At 34.0% G+C, this 21,055-nt stretch overlaps 1 protein-coding gene across 1 annotated transcript in view; it reads left to right on the top strand.

Moving 5' to 3' along the window:
- LOC128553326 (uncharacterized) overlaps window positions 1-21,055 on the top strand; it is a 55,277-nt gene that overhangs the window by 19,741 nt on the left and 14,481 nt on the right. The window contains exons 6-11 of the mRNA XM_053534461.1: window positions 5,807-6,178; window positions 7,694-7,779; window positions 15,763-15,826; window positions 19,121-19,330; window positions 19,478-19,647; window positions 20,219-20,525. Of these exons, the coding sequence (XP_053390436.1) occupies window positions 5,807-6,178; window positions 7,694-7,779; window positions 15,763-15,826; window positions 19,121-19,330; window positions 19,478-19,647; window positions 20,219-20,525 (1,209 nt within the window). The remainder of the gene's footprint in view (window positions 1-5,806; window positions 6,179-7,693; window positions 7,780-15,762; window positions 15,827-19,120; window positions 19,331-19,477; window positions 19,648-20,218; window positions 20,526-21,055) is intronic.

Here is a 21,055-nt window from a genome sequence, read left to right as displayed (position 1 = left end):
ATTATCTAATTTTTCACTGTGCTGTTTTAAATTCCGCCATATTTTCACACATGTGCAATAGCGATCAACAATATCTAAAAATTTAAAAACACTATTTTAGTTTTTGTAACTTTGTCTTTAATATCATTTAAAACATCTGTCACGTTTGCAATCAAACACTCTTTCTTAATCGTAAATACAAGATTACCATTCTAAATGAGAATAGGTCAATAATTACAGCTTAAAACTTCTCTAGCTTTGCATTGACAATTGGTTTCAAATGTCTATTTTTATTCAATATTTTGTCAGATATCATACAATATAATAATCATTCAAAGAAATAATGCACAATTTAGTAATTTTTATTTTCTTATGATATACATGAGCGTGTTTGTCACAGGCTACCGAAGGTAACTGCATTAATTATGAAATTTTATAAAAGTAAAGTAAAGTACGGATTTCTCTGTGGTGTATTGGTCAAGGTGATAGCTGAGCAAACCCGGGCTCGATTTCCGGCACAGGTTTGATTTTTTTTCTTCATTAAATACTTTGCAAAATAATTTATAAACAAACAATCATGTTATAAAGTTTACAAAATGAATAAGCTTGCAAAGTTTAGTAACACACTTTTTATGCTTTATTGAGTTTTAATTTTTGTATTAATAGTTTTCTTTATATTTATCTCATAGTACAAACCATGTTTTAAAAAAGAAATACACGATTATGCCAGGCCGCTAGGCCGCTCGAACGGAAATTTTCAGCGTACTAGTATTTAAAAATGCTGTTTTGTGTTTTTAATTAAACATAGATTTATTATATACATGACTGTTAATTTCTTTGTAGTCAGTGTACTCTCACAGGCTGCGTTGCAAGTGTTTAAAGTTAAGCAACATTCCTTTTTTATCATTTAATGGGTTTTAACATTTGTATTCTTAGTTTATTTATTATTATATTTGTCTTATAGTATAAATCATTCTTTTAAAAGAACCACTTGATCATAACAGGCCGCTAGGCTGCTGCTGGATTGGAAATTTTCAGGGTAATTAAAATGCTTTTTTCTATGTTTTATTGAACGTAGATTAACTATAAACATGACTGTTGATAATTTCTTTGTAGTAGGTGTAATCTCAGAGGCTGCTTTGCAAATTTTCAAAGTTTAGAAACATTCTTTTTTATGTTTTATTTGGTTTTAACGTTTGTATTCATAGTTTTCTTTATATTTACCTTATCATACAACTCAGTCTTTGAAAAGAAATACACGGTCATGCCAGACCGCCAAGGTGCTGGGTCGCTAGGCCACAAGGTCGCTGGATCGGACATTTTCTGAGTATTTTGTGTATTTTACTGGACATAGATTTACTACATACATTACTGTTTGTTAATTTCTTTGTAGCCAGTGTATTATCACAGACTGTGTTGCAAATCTTCGAAGTCAAGCAACATTCCTGTTTATGCCTTATTAGGTTTTAACGTGTATGTTCATAGTTTTCTTTATAGTTATCTTATAGTACAAATCATTCTTTTAAAAGAAATACTCGATTATTCCAGGCCGACAGATCGCTACGTTGATAGGCCGCTAGGCCGCTGGATTGGAAATTTTCAGAGTGATTAAAAATGTTTTTTTTTTGTATGGTGGCAAATTCTGCCAACCACATATCCACTTATTTAGCGCGAAATTTTTCGCAAAAATGCCACTTATTCAGTTATTATCTTGCAAGTGACAAAACTGCTTGTTATCCATTTAAGTATCTTACTTAACAGGACAAAACTGCTTGCTAGTGCCCACTGCTGATATCCACATATTCACTTACGTTAACTAGGTATCTTTATTTTTGTCAGTTAGTCATTTATGATTGACAATATCTCGTAATCGTCGCCTATCTTTACGGAATAAATAGAGGATATTTGTTTGTTTTGAGTGAATATGGAATATATATATCACTGAGAAGTGAGAAAATTTTAATTTTAAATATATTAAATGTGAAAATTTTTTCACTTCGAGGTGAGATATAAAGCTGTTCCATATTCACGAAAGACAAACAAATTTTCTTTTGATTTTATGCTTGATTACGTTGAGATGTGCATTTTGCAACAAAGAATTTTAATCTCAGCGCAGGAAACAGACGCGCGTAAACAGACATGACGTCAGATGTGTTGTAACGTTAGAAAGACGCACACAACATAAAGTTCCATTTTATTTATTTTTTTGCTGCATAACATTATGAAATTCACATTAAGTAAAATAATTTGAATCGGGAAATATACTTTAAAGAGCAAAGTGCGACTACAATTTTCATCCCGTTTTAAGCATATAATTTAAAATTCATACACAATGTACAAGTAGATCGGCATTTACAGTGAGCGATATGCAGTGAGTGATATGGATTATATCTCACTGATAAAACACAGTATTTCATCAGTTAGCATAAAATAAATGAAAATACATAAAGGGGCAAAACAATTGTGCAAGTTTATCATTCCAAATCCTATCTAGGCACAAATCAGTAGGTCAGGTGTTAGGGGATGTGGTGGATAAACACTCATTCATTCGGTCATAAGGTGAGAAAAATGTGAAGCCAGACCGAGACCCGAACCTAGGGCCTCGGAAAACCGTTCCGGACTGAGCTACCCGACGGCCTACATATTTTCTTCCCGTTTCAACGTTTAAGTTCTATACTGTGACATATTTCCCCGCCATTTTGAAATTCATTCTCGAACTTCAGAGGGTACCTTATAAATCAAGCAATTACAGGCGTTGTAGACTAACCAGTATAATGCCACCAAGGCCCAATGTTGAGTGCCAAATGTCACAGGATGTGAAAAATGTGCAGCCAGACCGGGACTCGAACACGGGACCTCAGAATACCGTTCCAATGCTGTACCGACTGAGCTACGCGGCAGCCTACACATTTTCTCCCCGCTTCAATATTCAAGTTCTATACCGTGACAATTCCGTTTAGGGTACGAAAAGTCTAACCGTTAATAGCGATTTTGGGTACTGGATATCAAGAAAACTTTCACAATAACCACTAATTTATTTGACTATGTGGATGGCAGAAATGGGTACTAACAGATAGTTTTGTCCTGTTAACATAATTATCTGGATAACACGCAATTTTACCACTTGCCAGATAATAACTGGATATGTGACATTTTTAGAGAAAACTGTCTACATAAATAAGTGGATATGTGGTTGGCAAAAATATGCTACCATACTTTTGTGTATATTTTTGAACATAGATTAACTATATACATGACTGTTAATTTCGTTTTAGTACGTGTACTCTCAAACGCTGCGTTGCAAATTTTCAAAGTTCAGCAACATTCCTTTTTATGCCTTATTGTTTTTTGAAATGTTTATATTCATAGTTTTCTTTATATCTTATAGTACAAGTCATTCTTTTAAAAGAAATATTCGATTATTCCAGGCCAAAACACCGCTTGGCTGATAAGCCGCTGGATTGGAAATCTTCAGAATAATTAGAAATGCTGTTTTGTGTATTTTTATACGCCTGTATCTGAAAGAGCGGGGCGTATTATGGGAACATCCTTGGCCGGCGGGCGGCAAGAGGTTGGTCGGCGTCCAAAGCATATCCGCTCTCTAAGTCAAACAGTTTTCATCCGATCTTCACTAAACTTGCTGGCAATGTTTTCGGGTGTAATATCTCGTACATGTTTGATAACCACTCGAATCGCCTAAAGCACTCTTGGATTATGGCCCTTTAATTGCTAAAAAAAACTGCGAATTTAGGCTTGTCCGCTCTATAAGTCGAACAGTTTTCATCCGATCTTCACCAAACTTGCTGGAAATGGTTGTGGGCATAATATCTCGACCAGATTTGTTAACCACCCAAATCGCCCCAGGCACTCTTGGATTAAGGCCCTTGAATTACTCGAAATACTACGAATTAAGCCTTGTCCGCTCTCTAAGTCAAACAGATTTTATCCAGTCTTCACCAAACTTGCTGACAATGTTTGTGGGCATAATTTCTCGGCCAAGTTCGATAACCACCCAAATCGCCCCAGGCATTCTTGGAGTATGGCCCTTAAATTAGGCCAAATTCGATGACGGGCGTATTTGTGACAGTCTGGCACTCTTGTTTTGAACATAGATTAACTATATACATGACTGTTAATTTCGTTTTAGTACGTGTACTCTCAAAGGCTGCTTTGCAAATTTTTAAAGTTAAGCAACATTTTTTATGCTTTATTGGTTTTTTATTTTTGTATTCATTGTTTTATCTTATCGTACAAATCATTTTTTCAAAAGAAATACTCGATTATGCTAGGCCGCCGGGCCGCTGGATTGGAAATTTTATGCTGTATTGATTGTTTTATTGAACGTAAATTAACTACTAATAAACTTTGATAATGTGGCAGTTGACCTCAATACAATCGACACTGTTTATTTTCCAGTACAGGTAAATCCAATATTTGCTTTACAGTAGATCTATGACGGATTATCTTTGAACACCCCTGGACTTATTAGACTCAACTGCCACATTATCAAAGTTTATTAGTATATATATGACTGTTTTCTTTGTAACGCGTGTATTCTCAAAGGCTACGTTGCAAATGTTAAAGGTTAGTAACATTATCGATTATATGCTTCATCGATTTTTAACGTTTATATTCATTGTTTTTGATACTTACCTTATCATACAAATCATTCTTTAAAAAGAAATACACTTCAGTGATGAGCAATGCGGACGTACCTAGTACTTTTCGAAGATGTTGACAGAAATGAAAGTGACATCAGGAACGACATTTCTGTGGACAATGTGTGACTGCGTGCAACAATATGTCAAAATAATAAGAATAATCACTTCAATTTAAGTGGCAATACGATGTATAACTGTGTCGGTGTTACGTAAATAAAACAAAAAATTATATAAAAAAAATCCAACACGGAGACATACAGTAGTCAGTCAGTCCGTTTGTCTGTCAGTCTGTCCGTCAGTTCCGATTGATAACTGAATAATACATAGGCCTACAGACTTCAAACTCCTTGACTGCTTGTGGGCATAGATGATCACTATCGTTTTTTAGGTCACTTGCTTAAAGGTCAACGTCATAGTGACCTTTAGTCTAAGACTGAAAACAGTTTTCAATCAATAACTGACGAACGCTTTGGCCAAACAGGCGTCAAATTTCATAGGATGATTGGCAATGGTTAGTAGATGACCCCGATAGGTTCTGAGTTCAGTAGGTGAAAAAAGTAATCTTGAAACTGACGGTTTCTGGCGGCGACTGAAGAACGCTTCAGCACACTAACCTCAAACTTAGCTGGCAGACAACCCTTAAGCGATTTTGAAGTCAGTTTTTCATCGTGACATTGACCTACGTTAGGATCATATTTAGATCATGTGTAAATAAGATAAAAATATATATTACGTTAGTGTCTTATCATATTGAATCTATTAAACTCAATATGAAAACACACTTATGTAGTAGCTTGATATATATGTATATATGTTACCACAATTTAGCCATTGATAATATATTTAAGACAATGGAATGTTCAATTGAGCGCGAAAGAAAATGAAATATAAGTAATCGGGAGATTTTTTTCATCTGTATTATATACGAGTAATATTTGTATACACAGATATACCTATAAAATCCTTTACGATATGTGCACGACTGTATTAACAGTTATTAACATTGTGGTGTCATGATTTTGCATATAAAGTTGCCAAATGCGCGTTACGTTGCGAAGGTTAAAGGCAGGTATTATTTGATCAAAAACGTTTAAAAGATTCGTCACGGGTAGTTTCGCAGCCATGGTGTAAATTGTGAGTTTTTCATACGTTATCTTTTATTTTAGGTAAGCAACAATGGCTGGATAAGCGTTAAGAACAACACAGTTGGAAGCGTCCATCTGCGGCTCACAGTTCCATTTGCCTATGATTTTCCGGAACAGCTGATACATTTTATGATATACATTCCTACACTCGAAAGTGATGAAAAATGTCAGCTGTCTCAGGCGGCACTCATTGACAGTAAATACGAAAAAAACACTTGCATCGTTACTTTTAGTGAGAATGATGTAAAAAACGAGAAGTGGAAGGAATTAAAACTTGCTGGTTTGATTGGACAGAAACCCATGTCATTTGATAGAGTTTTTACTGTGCAGCTAATTTCTATGCATTATAGCAAGCACCCAATCTTTTCGAACTATTCGATTGATCCATTGCACGTAAGTATTATTAGTTTATGTATTAAATCCCAGCGCGGACCAAGGTAAAACCTATCTTCAATAGTTTAAGATAAGACCTTAACCAATATTATTTCTTTCAAAATAACACTTTTGTTTGTAAAGAGTCTTTATAGAAACGGTAAATGAATACATACCAAGTATAATACAGTTTTTGTATATTTAACTTTTATATATATATTGTTATTCCAAGTAATGCTGTTACATTAAAGAAATCTGTTGCTGTTAATTATTGTGAATGTGTAGTCATTTGAAGTTATTATGATCACGACGAATCTTGAAACGAAGGTATATGGTTTGAATTAGGAATTGGATAGTATATAAATGTGGAAATTCTATTACGTAATTAAACGCACATATCAGAAAACAGTTATAATTTTGATAGGTATAATACATGTACATGAGAATATGATATGTAACTAAATTAACGTGGTTGTCAGAAACGGGCCAAAACGTGACACTATGACTAAGGGCATAAGGATTGTTGAGCGAGCTGAAACCGGTCCTTGTCTATTGTAACGTTTAAAATCTGATGCATTTGTAAATGAATATCATTGTAGAAGTTTTGATTTCAAAAAATTATATGTTAATCGAATTTCGTAACTGAGTTTTAAAATAGCCTTTGTTCCTCCGGTAGTTTTAAAGGTAATGCCAAATACTAATTGTTTCGTTAGAAAATTACGAAGAAAACGTTAATTTTAAAGATACACCATAAAACCATAATCATGCAATGTGTATTTGTTAGATAACACAGTTAAACACAGATTTTTCATAATGAAACAAGAAAGATACAGATACAAAGGTTACTGCTTTACGAAATCATTGGCAGTTTTTAAGACACGTGAATAATTTTGTTATAATATTGTGAGATAAATGAAATTTTTGTCGAAAGTGATGTGTACATATTAGTTATAGAATACATTTGTAAATTTTTACCTCGGATGCATTCTAAATAAATATTACGTTTTATACAGCTGTATGTAGCTTAGTTCAGTGGGGTATTCATTTTATTTTCGATGTTCTGCCTAACTAGTCAAATTTAGGATGGAGGGAGGTAAGCATGCTACAAACATTCAAATGTTGCAACTCTAAGTTTTACAAAAACATTATTACTGAATGCCGAAAGGCAAAGAGAGCCTTTAATTTTACCTTGCCTTCTGCGAGTAACATTTAATACTAGTATGTTAAATTGACTTGTATGATACTGTTGTTATCATCCTGTAATATATTTCTAGTCGTTTGATATTTAAAAAACTCCGTATACTACATGTTTCCTTTACCAAGCCACTCCGTGTATGGCCCTGGTTACGTTTGCAGCGCTTAAATGCACGCGGCCCAAGTTTTTACGAACGGCTTTTGTATAAAAGGGCGCTGTGGGGGTAATTATATTAAAAATCTTGATAAACATTGGAAATATAAAGAAAAGAAGTAAACAAAATTCATTTTTAAAATGTCTGTATACAATAACGTTCTTAACATATTTTCGTTTTTAAATAGGTTCAGATACACTCAGATACAATATCAGTGGATGGAAAGAAATGTTATGCTCACAGTGATCCACACATGTTCTCTTTTGATGAGCAGTAAGTACACAGTTGTGGAACTATTTTTCTGCAAAATTCTTTTTGGTGTCTTGGCGTGATGCCCATTAAAAACGTGCCGGAGAGAAGAACACAATGCACCATATATATATATATATATATATATATATATATATATATATATATATATATATATATATATATATATATATATATATATATATACAACTGCTTCTTTTCTGTCTTGCACCTGCGGCGAAACACACACGTAAAGGCACTGATTTTTGTTGACAGAGGATCTGTATTTCAAATACTTGTATTTACTTTTGTTGACGTTTGCGTACCGCGCAAGCACGAAAAGAAGATATTTGTTATCTACATGTAAGTGTTTTGATGGACGGCAATGTGAAAAGATAAATCTGGCACAGGTAAAAATAACCCATATATGCCTGAATTTTTATTTTTGGTAATAAGTCTTTTAATGTTAAGATAAATATGACTTGATGTAGTAATTGAGTTTATTTTCTCAAGAAATAAGGTAAACAAAATTTCATACACATTTGTTTTGTCTACAAAAGTAGACGCTAGGCACGAGTTGGTATTGTTAAACTAGAACATGTACAATTTTGAAAACAGTTAATTTCACCACAGTTATGTTAACTTTGATACACAAACCTAGATATATAGCATATGATGATATTGTCAACAACTTGAGTGAGTATTCCACTGCCAGCTATAAATCAATAATATTTGTTCTAAATGAGACTTGGCAGACAATGTTTCTGATATTTTCACAATTTATGTTATGTGAAACTGCTCAAAGCATTTCCGATGGATGTCCATATCGCATTTGGAACACATTGTTCTGCATTTCTGCTTGCATAGAGCCCACCTGACCTCTTTTGATGGTTGTGCATAATGGTCCTTCTTATCCGGGCGAACCGCATCAGGGAGCCCGTCCTCGTCAACCTGCAAGGAGCACAATTACCAACGCTCTGCGTATCCCTAGCAGATCCAGAGGTGCTTCTCTACTGGCAGAAGTAGACCTATACAGATGCCATGTCTGTAGCACAGACAAATCGATACAGTAGGCAAATATTGGCCACCACCATTTCTTTGACCGAATGGACACTCTGTATTTCCCAACGTTTTGGTCCATTCGATCTACACCTCCCTTCGTTTGATTGTAATGTCGGATTGCAAACGGTTGGTCAATACGGATTCTGATCCTCTCCGCTCGAGACCATCTTGATACTTCATGACATAAAGTTGATAATGTTGTTATTATTCCAACGGATAACGAAGATTCCATTGTTGGAATCATATGCTTTGTCTTAGTTCCTTTTGGTCTCTTTGACATATCCTTTACAGAGAGCAATAGACAGTCTTCAACTCTGAGTGCACTGTTCCTGTACAACTGATATCCATTTTAGATAGTTCATCCACTAGACGCAGTGACGTGAACAAATTATTGAAAGTCAGCTGGCAGGCATTATCCTTGGTCAGTTCAGCCAACAGGTCCATTACCACTGCTCCAACTATTCCGAGATGACAAGTGTCAGCTGCCTGGCGTCCTCTGACACCTTGATATGGTTCAAACTGGAGTATGTATAAAGCGGAGTGGTTAGTGCCAATAATTTATAGCCAGACCGGATTGGTTTGCCGCGTATGAATTGTTTTGCTCCATGACGTCCATAATATGGAATTATGCTTTCGTCTGTCAAAAGATTTAATTCTTTCTAGAAGAAAAGAAGGAAGCTCTCACGCAGCATTGCAAGCAATGGCCGCACCTTTGCGAACTTGTCATCTGTATCTAAATTCGCATTGTCGCATAAATGAATGTAACTAACCATTGTGTAAATCCCTTGCCATCGCATCTACAATTTAGATTGTCATGTGTCACTTCATCGTCATCACTAGCACTATCATCATCCATAAGTTCATTGACAGATGGTGCCTGAATATGTACATCTGCTCCTTGGAAACTTTACTAATCTTCTAACATTGATATAACTTCGTAAGCAGTGTATTTCCTGTAAATAGGAATGATATATATACAGTCGAATACCGTTACCTCGATATTCAAGGGACTGTAAAAATTGCATCGACGTATCCGAAGTTCGACGTAACGATATCGACTATCTGGGACTTCTTTGCACTTGTGTTGGACGTCTATTTTGTCATTATATCCAATGCTTTTTTTTAGAGAGTTTGAAAGGGGAAAGAAATAAAATAAAACGTAAATACGATTTTACACGGAAATTTTCCAGTTAAATACGCATATTGTTACTCAGTCCTAAATGGCAGATTTTTACTCCGTCAAACAGAAAATATTTCATCCAAATTAGTTGTTATATTTGAAAACAGCTTTCCTGCTTGCATGGTGTTTTATAACACTAATTATTGGGAAGTAACATTTAATTTGGATTAAAGATACAAGCAAAACAAACACACAAACTAACTTGAATATGATTAATACATTGCCGGACAACAACAGGTTTATTTTCACACCTTACAAATAACATGGATATTGTTTGACAATCTGTGATATCGACGAAACCAGGTGTAAAAACAGTATAGGTAAGTTGACGGGACTGAAAAATCTCATCGAGCTAAACAAAATATCGAGCTAATCATATCGAGGTAATGATAAATAATTACATTACAATAAATAGGGAAAAATCAGGACCGACTAAAACACATCGTGCTAACCGGAGTATCGAGCTAACCGATATCGAGGTAACGATATTCAACTGTATATATATTTTGCGAAAAAATGTACAAGTGCCCTCTCAGTCCTAGCGTCTACTTTTGTAGACACATATATAAAAATCATAATGAATAATCAAAATTACAAATTGACCAAAAATACATTGGATTGTCTTTATCTTAAATAGTATATATGAACTTATAAAATGTGCATTTTAATGTAAATGAATACAAAATAATTTGCTTACCTATTCTTGCTAGCCATATTCACCATTTTTGAGAAATATGTCGATCTTCTTCATTTAGTATCGACTGCATATGATACTTACATGCCTAATCATCAGTGGACCCCTCATTATCCCCTTATTAGTAACTTATCAGCACCGCCAAGTGATGAGACCCAGATTCAGCATCATTAATAGCAAGTACTAAACAAACAAACAAAAGTGTCTACTAAAGTAATGGGTTATTAAAACGCGAAGAGCGGCATTTCTAAATAGTTTCCAAAACAGGCCTAAAATGAAAGCATTTAACTAAAATGTTCATGAAAACTTCGTCAGAAACTAAAGTGTTTGCTTTTTGAAGCGTGTTTTGTCTTTTTATAGGAAAAACAATACTTATTATTACTAAGTATTTCTAGAAATAAAACTCAAACATCATAGGAGGGTGCGAATGCGAGTCATGAAAGAGCGAATGTGGTAGCGATGGTTTATTGAATGCTGAGTGACATTGGCGCTACACTGACAATCAGTTAATCAATATTAGATATCAGATAATAGAAATTCAAATAAACAGATATATTACTAAGTAACTGAATGGTCGCCTTTTGTACTTTAAACTTATGTATCATAATGTCAAGCAAAATGTAGGGCATCAAAATATTAATGTTTGTTGAGCATCTGTTTGACCTACTATATAGATTTTTTTTAATAGCGGGAGCAAAGTAAGATTTAATGAAACAAAGCCTACAACATTTTCGTTTTTGTCGAGTTGAGCGACCTGTAAAGTTTCCACTTTTCTGTTTTATTATCATAGCAGCATTGTTTGTGCCGTGCGGCGGCAGTAAAAATTTCACCGTACATTCAGTCAGGGTTGTTATATTTCGATCTTCTTAGATCGTTCAGCACGACTTTTATGCCAGTCGTTTTCTCGTTTAGGGCACACCTTTTATTTATCCCCCAGCCAAAGGCGAAGGGGATATTAGAAATGCTCTCCGTCCGTGCGTCCGTGCGTCCGCAACGATCTTTGTCCGGAGCATATCTCCAAAAGTACTGGAGGGATTTTCTTCAAACTTCATATACTGATAGAACACATTGGGAGGAAGTGCAATGTGCAAGAACAATAACTCTACTTGCCTATTTTATGAGTTATTCCCCTTTATCATATTTTCTTAAACATTTTTGTCCGGAGCATAACTCCAAAAGTACTGGAGGGATTTTCTTCAAACTTCATACTCTGGTAGAACACATTGGGAGGAAGTGCAGTGTGCAAGAACAATAACTCTACCTTGCCTATTTTTTGAGTTATTCCCCTTTATCATATTTTCTTAAAACATTTTGTCCGGAGCATAGCCCCAAAAGTACTGGAGGGATTTTCTTCAAACTTCATACACTGATAGAACACATTCGGAGAAAATGTATTGTGTAAGAACAATAACTCTACCTTGCCTATTTTTTGAGTTATTCCCCTTTATCATATTTTCTTAAAAAAATTTGTCCGGAGCATATCTTCTTCATGCACGGAGGGATTTTGATATATCTTGGCACAAATGTTTACCATCACAAGGCGGAGTGTCATGCACAAGAACCAGGTCCCTAGGTCTAAGGTCAAGGTCACACTTAGAGGTCAAAGGATACAAGAACAAAAACCTTGTCCGGAGCATTTCTTCTTCATGCATAGAGGGATTTTGATATAACTTGGCACAAATGTTCACCACCACGAGACAGAGTGTCATGTGCAAGATCCAGGTCACTAGGCCTAAGGTCAAGGTCACACTTAGAGGCCAAAGGTCAGATACAAGAATGACTTTGTCCAAAGCATTTCTTCTTCATGCATGGAGGGATTTTGATGTGACTTGGCACAATTATACATCATCATGAGACGAAGTGTCATGCGCAGTTCCCTTCTTTAGAATTACTTCCCTTTGTTGTTACTTTAAATAGCTTTTATTGTAACTTTTTCATTACTAGTCGTAGGGAAAAATCGAGACCACTTTTCTGTAGTACAACAAGAATGCTAAATCCAATTTTGAGGTGTATTTTGACCAATCTCTACCTGATAAAGATTTTTGTGTGGACTTGCAATTTTTTTTATTTTTTTTTTGGCATTATCCTGTTATTTGGTCCGCGGACCAAATAAATTCCACAACATTTAAATGATATGTTTAGCTTCGGTTTTGTTAAAAAAAATCATAGTGTATCTATCCGCCATTCTAAAAAAAAATCATAGTGTATCCATCCGCCATTCACTGTTGAGGTCATGTAAGGTCGCGTAGGAATACACATAATAAATTATACATGTGCGGACCAAATACCAGGAGTATATATATAGAGACGAAAATGTTTTTCAATAGATTCATTCTAATGCCTTTTAAGGGGAAGTATCCCCGGGAAAAGGGTTTTCTTTGGGGGACATATTTTCAGAAAATGGGGCTTGGTAGTCTTTTTTTTGTGGGGGGTGGTGACATTCTTAAAATAATTCGTTAATATAGAAGTTTTCAGATGCGGACCAAATACCAGGAGTATATATAGAGAGGCGAAATTGTTTTCCAATAGATTCATTCTAATGCCTTATAAGGGGAAGTATCCCCGGGAAAAGGGTTTTCTTTGGGGGTTCATATTTTCAGAAAATGGGGTTTGGCAGTCTTTTGGGGGTGACATTCTTAAAATAATTCGTTAATATAGAAGTTTTCAGATGCGGACCAAATACCAGGAGTATATATAGGGACGAAGAATTTATTTGGTCCGCGGACCAAATACCAGGAGTATATATAGAGAGAGGTCAGGCATTCTGCAGACAATGTTTACCCATAATTTTACGTTCAGATCAAAAGATAATCATGTACTTCGAATGAACCCATTAACATAGTTCACAGAGATGTTAATATGCCTTGATTTTGATTGCAAGTTTCAATTGACCGTTAGCTATGGAAGCACGCGATCACAGAAGAAAAAATTACACACAATGGATGATAATACAAGACATTATTGGAGATGCTTAAAAGTGGCCAAAGCTAAGTAGAAGACTGTTTTGGAAGATAGGTGTTAAACATTTTGATCGTTTATTATTAGCTGCATTCGTGTATGTCAATGGATTAAATCCAGATATATTTCTAGAGTGGGCTTATCTGACAAATTTCTGCAGGGATGAGAGCGAGATATAAACATTTTCGCGATTTATTCCGTCTGTTTGACGAAAAGAAATACAATTTGTATGCATTTAATGTCACAAATAATCGGTATGAGTATATTGATTTTTTTTTTGTGTGTACGTAAACAGTATCTCGGAATAAAGACTTTACTAATTTTGTGCTGGAACTGCTCTTTTAAAAATTGGATATTTCGTTGTTCATTTGCTGTGGAAGTAATTTTGGACTGCTAACTGACATGTAAGTAGTTTTTATATTCGGTTACCTTACGGAAAAAATAGCATTAGTCTATTGATACAGACTATAGTCAACTGAGGTTAGGGACTATTTTCTTTTCAACACTGTACGGAATAAATAGCATTAGTCTTTTGATACAGACTATAGTCACATGAGGAATGAAAAAGACTTTAGGGACTTTTTTTTAGCAACACTAAAGGAACTACTTTTTAGGATGGACTACTTTTTGACCCCAATACGGTGAGAAACACCGATAAATAATTTCAAGAAAATAAATACATTAATACAAGAAAATAAGACCGGAAAGTTTCTGGTCCGCGGACCAAATAACAGGATAATGCCTTTTTTTTTTTTAAAGATTAACTTCCCTTAGTTGTTACTATAAATAACTTATATTGTAACATTTTTATAATTGACCCTGGGAAAAAGACAAGACCACGTTTCTGTGGTACAACATAGATGTTACTCTCCAGTTTTAGGTGTATTTTATTATATATAAGGTATCTCTACCTGGTAAGGAGTTTTTTTGTGGACTTTAAAAAACAAAAGACTTACACTGATTATTAAACAACCACAAAATTAACATTCCATTTGCAAATACAGCTGCTAGAGTAAAGAAATTTGCTTTGACGGGCATATATTGTGACATTCTGGTACCCTTGTTCCCTGTTAGCTTTCCATTCCTTCTTTTTACAGTAGCCATATAGAAAAACATCATAGCTATACTGTTCATGAAAATTAATAAAATTTAGCAGTAAACCACCTCACTACTGACTTATTCTTTCTTCCACATCTTAAAACCCCTGATGCGGACCACAACTAAACGGTTCTTCAAAGCTTTCCCCAAAATTAATACTTTCAGACACTAACTTGCCAGGAACTTTAGCCTTCAATTATAATAAGCCTGGCGGGGGGATTAGCTATGTGTAACATGGCTCTTGTTTTAACTGGAGACCATACGCCGCTTTTCATGGAATTGCACTGCTAGTGTATCATTTAATTTTCCATGTGCACCGCCGTATGATCATCTGCGGATGTCTCTAAATTGTACTCGTAGCCTGCGTAAATGTTAAGTTCCTCTCAACCCGGGGCTAGAGGGCATGGATGGTAGCATCCATTTCCATCGTATTATCCACGAACAGGCTTATTCAAACTGAACCTGCAACATTTCGTTTTGTCGTGTTGAGCGACCTGTGGAATTTCCACTTGTTCTGTTTTACTGAATGGTGCATTTGTTTCATTTTCTTTTGTGATAACGGAGGTAGGCATTACAACTTATAATTATGATGTTGACATTTTTTTAAAAAAATGGTCTGTCCAGATAAAACCAAAGATTTTGCAGAAACAATAAACTTTATATCATTTTTTTTATTTGGGTTTTACGGCGAACCAACACAGAATAGGTTATATGGCGCCAAACAGGACTACAAAATTTGGTTTCACATCTTAAAACTTTATGTCAAGTAAGAATATTGCATTGATATAATAAGAGTCAACTTATAATTTTCCTTTCGAAATTGGACGAACCCGATCTGTCTGATAATCATATCTTGAATAGGTAGATTTGAAACAATATTTGTTACTTCACACTTTGTCAGACTAACGAAATTAACATTAGAATTTTGATGAAAATAACTCCTGTTTTCTTAAATATAGCACTTAAATGACATATATAGATCTCCCTTTTACAAAGTTAAATTCTTTCGCTTCAGGAAGTATGAAAATCAAAACCAAGGAACATTCATTTTGTACAGAAATGCTCTGTATAATGTTGAGGTAAGAAGATAATATCATCTTGAATTAAATTTTGAAAGCTATGATGGTTGTTATTTTTGAGTTATAAACGATTCTTTTGTTATAGTCATGCTCGTCCGTCTTGTTTACAATCTATAACGATTTCTAATCCTCTGGATGTCTTCCTATTTTCTGAAAAGTAGTATTTTATGAGAAAAGATCGCATATGTATTTACTGCAATATGAACATGGTAGAAAATGAATATCACTTTCTGTTGATATGTCCAAAGTATTCTGATTTGAGAACACAATATATATTAAGCGTTACTACTTCACATGGCCAAATATTCAAAAATTCACAAATCTAATGTCAGTCAATTCTGAAAACATTGTTAAAACTTATGTAAGTTTACATACTTCGCAAACTTACTTAGAACTCAAACCAATTAACATTTGATGACATTCACAATATTCTGTTCTTCTGCAAATCCATGTCTATACTTACATGTATGTGTTTTGCTACAAACATTTTGTATGTTTTATGCAATAAAAGTATTGTTACAGTATTGTATTGTATATTTTGTTTGAAGTACAGAAAACTGAAGTAAATTGAGTAATGATAGCTCAGGTGTCACGTATTAAGAATTTCATTGGTAATGTCGATATGATGTAAAACCTTTCAACAAACTATCGTCAAGAACAGGGCCTTGTTACTGAGCTGTTCTAAATAATTTAGGAACATGGTATTTTTCATTTTCCATCTTTGAATAGTGAATGTAGGCCCATGGTGCCCATTCGGTCACTATTATAGGCACAGACACCTGCCGTGCTAGAACCAATAATCTCCGGTACGCCAAATAGATGGCTTTCACACGAAATAATTTATCTTACTTTCCACGGGGTAGTTATTCCAAGTCATTTTACCACTTAGCCATATATTGCTCTTATATTGCCGCCATAAGAACATGATTCAGATAACGATACAATCATTTATCTTAAAATAACATCAACGTATTTTCTCTTTTTTTCATTTAAGTTAAACGTTCAAAATTAAGCATTGTGTATAATACAATTGCAGTTCGTTTATTTTTGAATTAAGTATTATTATTTTTTGTTTGTTTATACGGGTATTGCCTAACCTAGTATTTCTTACAAATCTATGAATCGCGATATATGGATGATTTACAAGAAGGCTCCATGCCCCATGTGGTTTATACCTGTATAGACGCAAAACACATATACATTTAATCCCTACATTTTCATGTTTACATACGCTTGATATAAAAATAGATTGCTTGCTTTCCATATGTATCAGGCAATCAAAATAAAGAATAGCCGAAAAGACCTGCTTACACTCAGTTGTCATTCAACCTCCGTTAAAAATACAGTTTCTGGTTTTTATCAAAAATATGTTTAAATCCAGTAAAAATCATTTACTTCTGATCTTGACGATTAGAATAATTAGTTTTAGGTATAGATTATTGTTCTTTTTGAAATTTCGGTATCAAATTTTAAAAGAATTTTTCTAAAGTCGCCATTTTGTTTAAATAGATTCGTGAATGATGTCAATATGCGCGTGTAATCTCGCGAAAAGTTTAATTCTTGACATCACTACACCAATGTTGTTAAACAAAATTTAATTAATGTTTTCTTTCCATACAAAATATAAAGTGAACGTAAATATTTATGTAAATAATTGAGAAAAAAGTATATTGTTAATGTTCATTCTAAAATATCCCATTTTGTAATTTTCCCTCTTTTGATCAAACCATGAGCCATGAAGGTTACTTTGTTTCAAAGATTGCAAATTATTCACTAAATATTGAATAATATATGATGATTTGAAGCAAAAACATGTCTTAGATCTTTTACCTCTCTTTATGTTATATACATCTCTATATGTTTATAAAATGGTAAGGTTTACCTTATAAGATATACATTGTTGATTTGGACATTTTTCAAATGTAGTTTGTGTGATTTTAACTTGTTTAACAGACACTTGTATTTTTTAAGGAACAACATGCATTCAGTACATTGTCTGAACAAAATAAGTTGACAAAAAATAATTGCTAAAGTAATAATAATAAAAAATGTTGTCAATGGATTTTAAGGGATTAGGTGTTTAAACTGTCATAAAAATACAACTTTTTAAGATATAGCAACAATAACCTTTGGTAAGGATGGAGTGTCTTTGTTCTTTTGCCCCAGCTGCGAAATGTAATTTCAAAATGCCATTGTTTACGTTAAACTGTATCTTTTTTAATATCTTTTTCATGTAATGAGGCTCATGCGATGAAAAAATCAATTTCAGAATCAATATAAGAAGGCAATGTGGGTCAAGAGCAAGTATGCATTGCAGAGGTCAAATAATATTAGCCTTTCTTTTTCCAGAGTCATTTATGCATTCAGCTAATTAGTGTTATATTTGTCAATTTACATAATAAAATCTCTTAATGGACAAGAAAAGCCTGACAATAAGTTATTTTCATATAATAGTCATCTTCAAGCCTTTCATAACGTTGAAAGAAGTTTAGATAGCGAACCACTATTGATAAAGAAATGGCAGTGTGAAATGTAAGAGAATTGCTGATCACAGAGGCAGCCATTTTGTGTGTTTATGACGTCATTTACACTCTGTTGAATTCTTTATTTAGCAAATAACCTTTAAAATAGATAGATTTTATGTTTCTTGAGTGTAAGATATAAAACATGTTAATTTCTTTCATTTTTGCTGGAAAAAAATAGAGAAAATATTTACACTAATAAGGAAATATAGTTCAAATATGTGTCTAAAAATTTAATAAATCCGCCATTTTGGTTTTTGTTGCCATGGGAACAAAATGGCCGCCATTTTGATAAAATATCTAAATGCTCATAACTTTCTTATTTCAAAGTCAACTTTGGAATTCTTTCACTTCTTTAAATGATTAAAGCAGCGCCAGCAGATGGAATTAACATCAAACAACATTGCCTTTCCCTTAAACTTAATACTGACAATGTTTTCTGTGTTAAGTACTTTTAAAATATAGTATGACAAAATGTGTTGATCTGAAACTTCGCGCTGTTGCACAGTGAAAAAAATGTTAATTTTATTCGGCCAACAAAAGACCTTGATGTTAAACCAAAACAGAAAGAAATATTAGTTTTGTTTGGTTGACTTTAACTTGGAAGGTTTGCATATTGGCAATACAACGGTTGTGTTCCCAAAGCATATCTAGATTATTAAAAGTTGCAAATCAGGGTTAATTTGTCCGTGGACATTGACGATGATGTTCGGTAGTTAAAAATGTACATTCTTTCCCGTATATTATAGCTCACATTTTATTGATATTGTAGGCACAAATGAAAACTGACAGATGTCCTAACCATTTCGATCATCCAATCAAGCCTTGGTGTACTTGTGGAGTTGCTGTTCGCGCTGGAAGGGACATTTTTAAAATTGACAATTGTGGAACAGGTTTTATTGTAGAACCTCGCTTTGAGAGATGCGATGATCGCGTTTTGCAACGAAAAGTCAAAAGGAAGGCAGGAGGAAGGGAATTCAGGGTACATAAGTGTAACATAAATCATATTATATTAGAATTAAACATACACTTCCTTAATATATATTTTATTAGATTGATATTATGTGGATTACATTCAGATTGTGTAATGTAATGATAAAACAAAGTTGTATGATATTTAATATTTAAGATATATCTTCCGAGTGGTACAGAAATTCTACTACAAATGAACTGGCAAACGTTCATTGAAGTAGACATATTTCCATCAATTCTTGACAAGGGCAACACAGACGGCTTATGTGGAAACTTTGATGATAGCACACTGAATGATCCAGATGTAAATACAGCATTAGGCTGGAGGTAAATATCTTTTACAGACAAAATAAACCTAAACAATACGATGAAAAATTTAGTATGAACAAATCTAAAATCCTTTTCACGGTGTATATGCATATCGGATTCCTCTCTGTGGAAAATGAGAAAACGGACCCCTCTCTGTTCGCGCACAGGACACTCTTTGTGGTAAACAATGAACTCCAGCGCCAGTGAGCTCGGAAAATTGTGTCGTATTTAAATTATATAAACATCTGTGCGCGAACAGAGAGATATTCGTTTTCTCATTATCCACAGAGAGGGATCCGATATGCATATACACCGTGATTTTGAAACATGGAACACACACCCAAGCCAAAAAGCTCCAGACGAAGGTTATCATAGGTAATGCAATTCGATACACTTCCATTTACACAACTACAACAATAGTTCAATTGAATAGACTCTATTATAAAATAATAACAATATTCAATCAAACATTATGCATTTTCTGTAAGATGGTGCTATTAACTAATTCATTTTTAACATTCTATATACAAACTTGCACCAGAACTAAAACTCGAAAATGTTCTGGAGCGGATCTGTTGAATAATTTCAGAGTCGGTGAAACAAATGACTTATTTAATCTAGACAAACATCAAGCTATCAAGCCTTGGGAACTAGAAAAATACCTATGCACGTGTGATGTTGAGAAAAAAAATAACATTTTCACCAATATTGCAACATGCGACACATCAAAAGCTCAGAAGTGCGTACATGATAGTTTGGTTGATGTTGAACATTCCATGTGTTCTCTCACCCGACGTAAGAGGTCTGTCGATCAACTCTTTTATTCAATGGATAAGCACTCTTCCATCGAGACAAATTTCCGCAGTTCTACTAAGAGATCTGTTACAAACCACAAGGTAAGCTGGAACTTTCGGAACGTATCAATTATAGTTACAAGGAACATAGAATAGGTTCTGTTATAAGGCAGACATGGTGTTACAAGTCTCGTGGTATGTCTGTGGTTAGTCACATTCGCTATTTCTATCTTTTTGTTATGTTTAGAAAGCATGAAAACCTATATACGTTTTAAGAAATCTTGTAGATATTTAAAAAATAAATTTAACAAAAATAAAAAAAAAAGAGAAAGGAAAAAAAAGGTGCCTATGACTTCAAACAGCAAAAAAAAAGGAAATAAGAATATACAAAAGACATAAACAGGGGTTGAACATATTTTTGGTTCGGTATCATTTTAGCGAGAATTAATGACGTAATGGTAAAAACGGCAAAATGTTTAAATTTTAAAGCAAAAATACGTCATAGGAAAGTACACGTTTCGTAATTTTTCTGATAATTATTTATTTCTATGTTCCTGAAGGATGGCGCAAAGCATCTGTCTGTCTCTTTGTTCCTTCGGATTCCGATCGATAATTAAAGACCTCTTCGGCGC

This window comes from Mercenaria mercenaria, unplaced genomic scaffold (genome assembly GCF_021730395.1).
Source record: "Mercenaria mercenaria strain notata unplaced genomic scaffold, MADL_Memer_1 contig_3706, whole genome shotgun sequence".
NCBI classification, from domain to species: Eukaryota; Metazoa; Mollusca; class Bivalvia; order Venerida; family Veneridae; genus Mercenaria; species Mercenaria mercenaria.
This window is presented reverse-complemented; position numbering and strand designations above follow the sequence as displayed.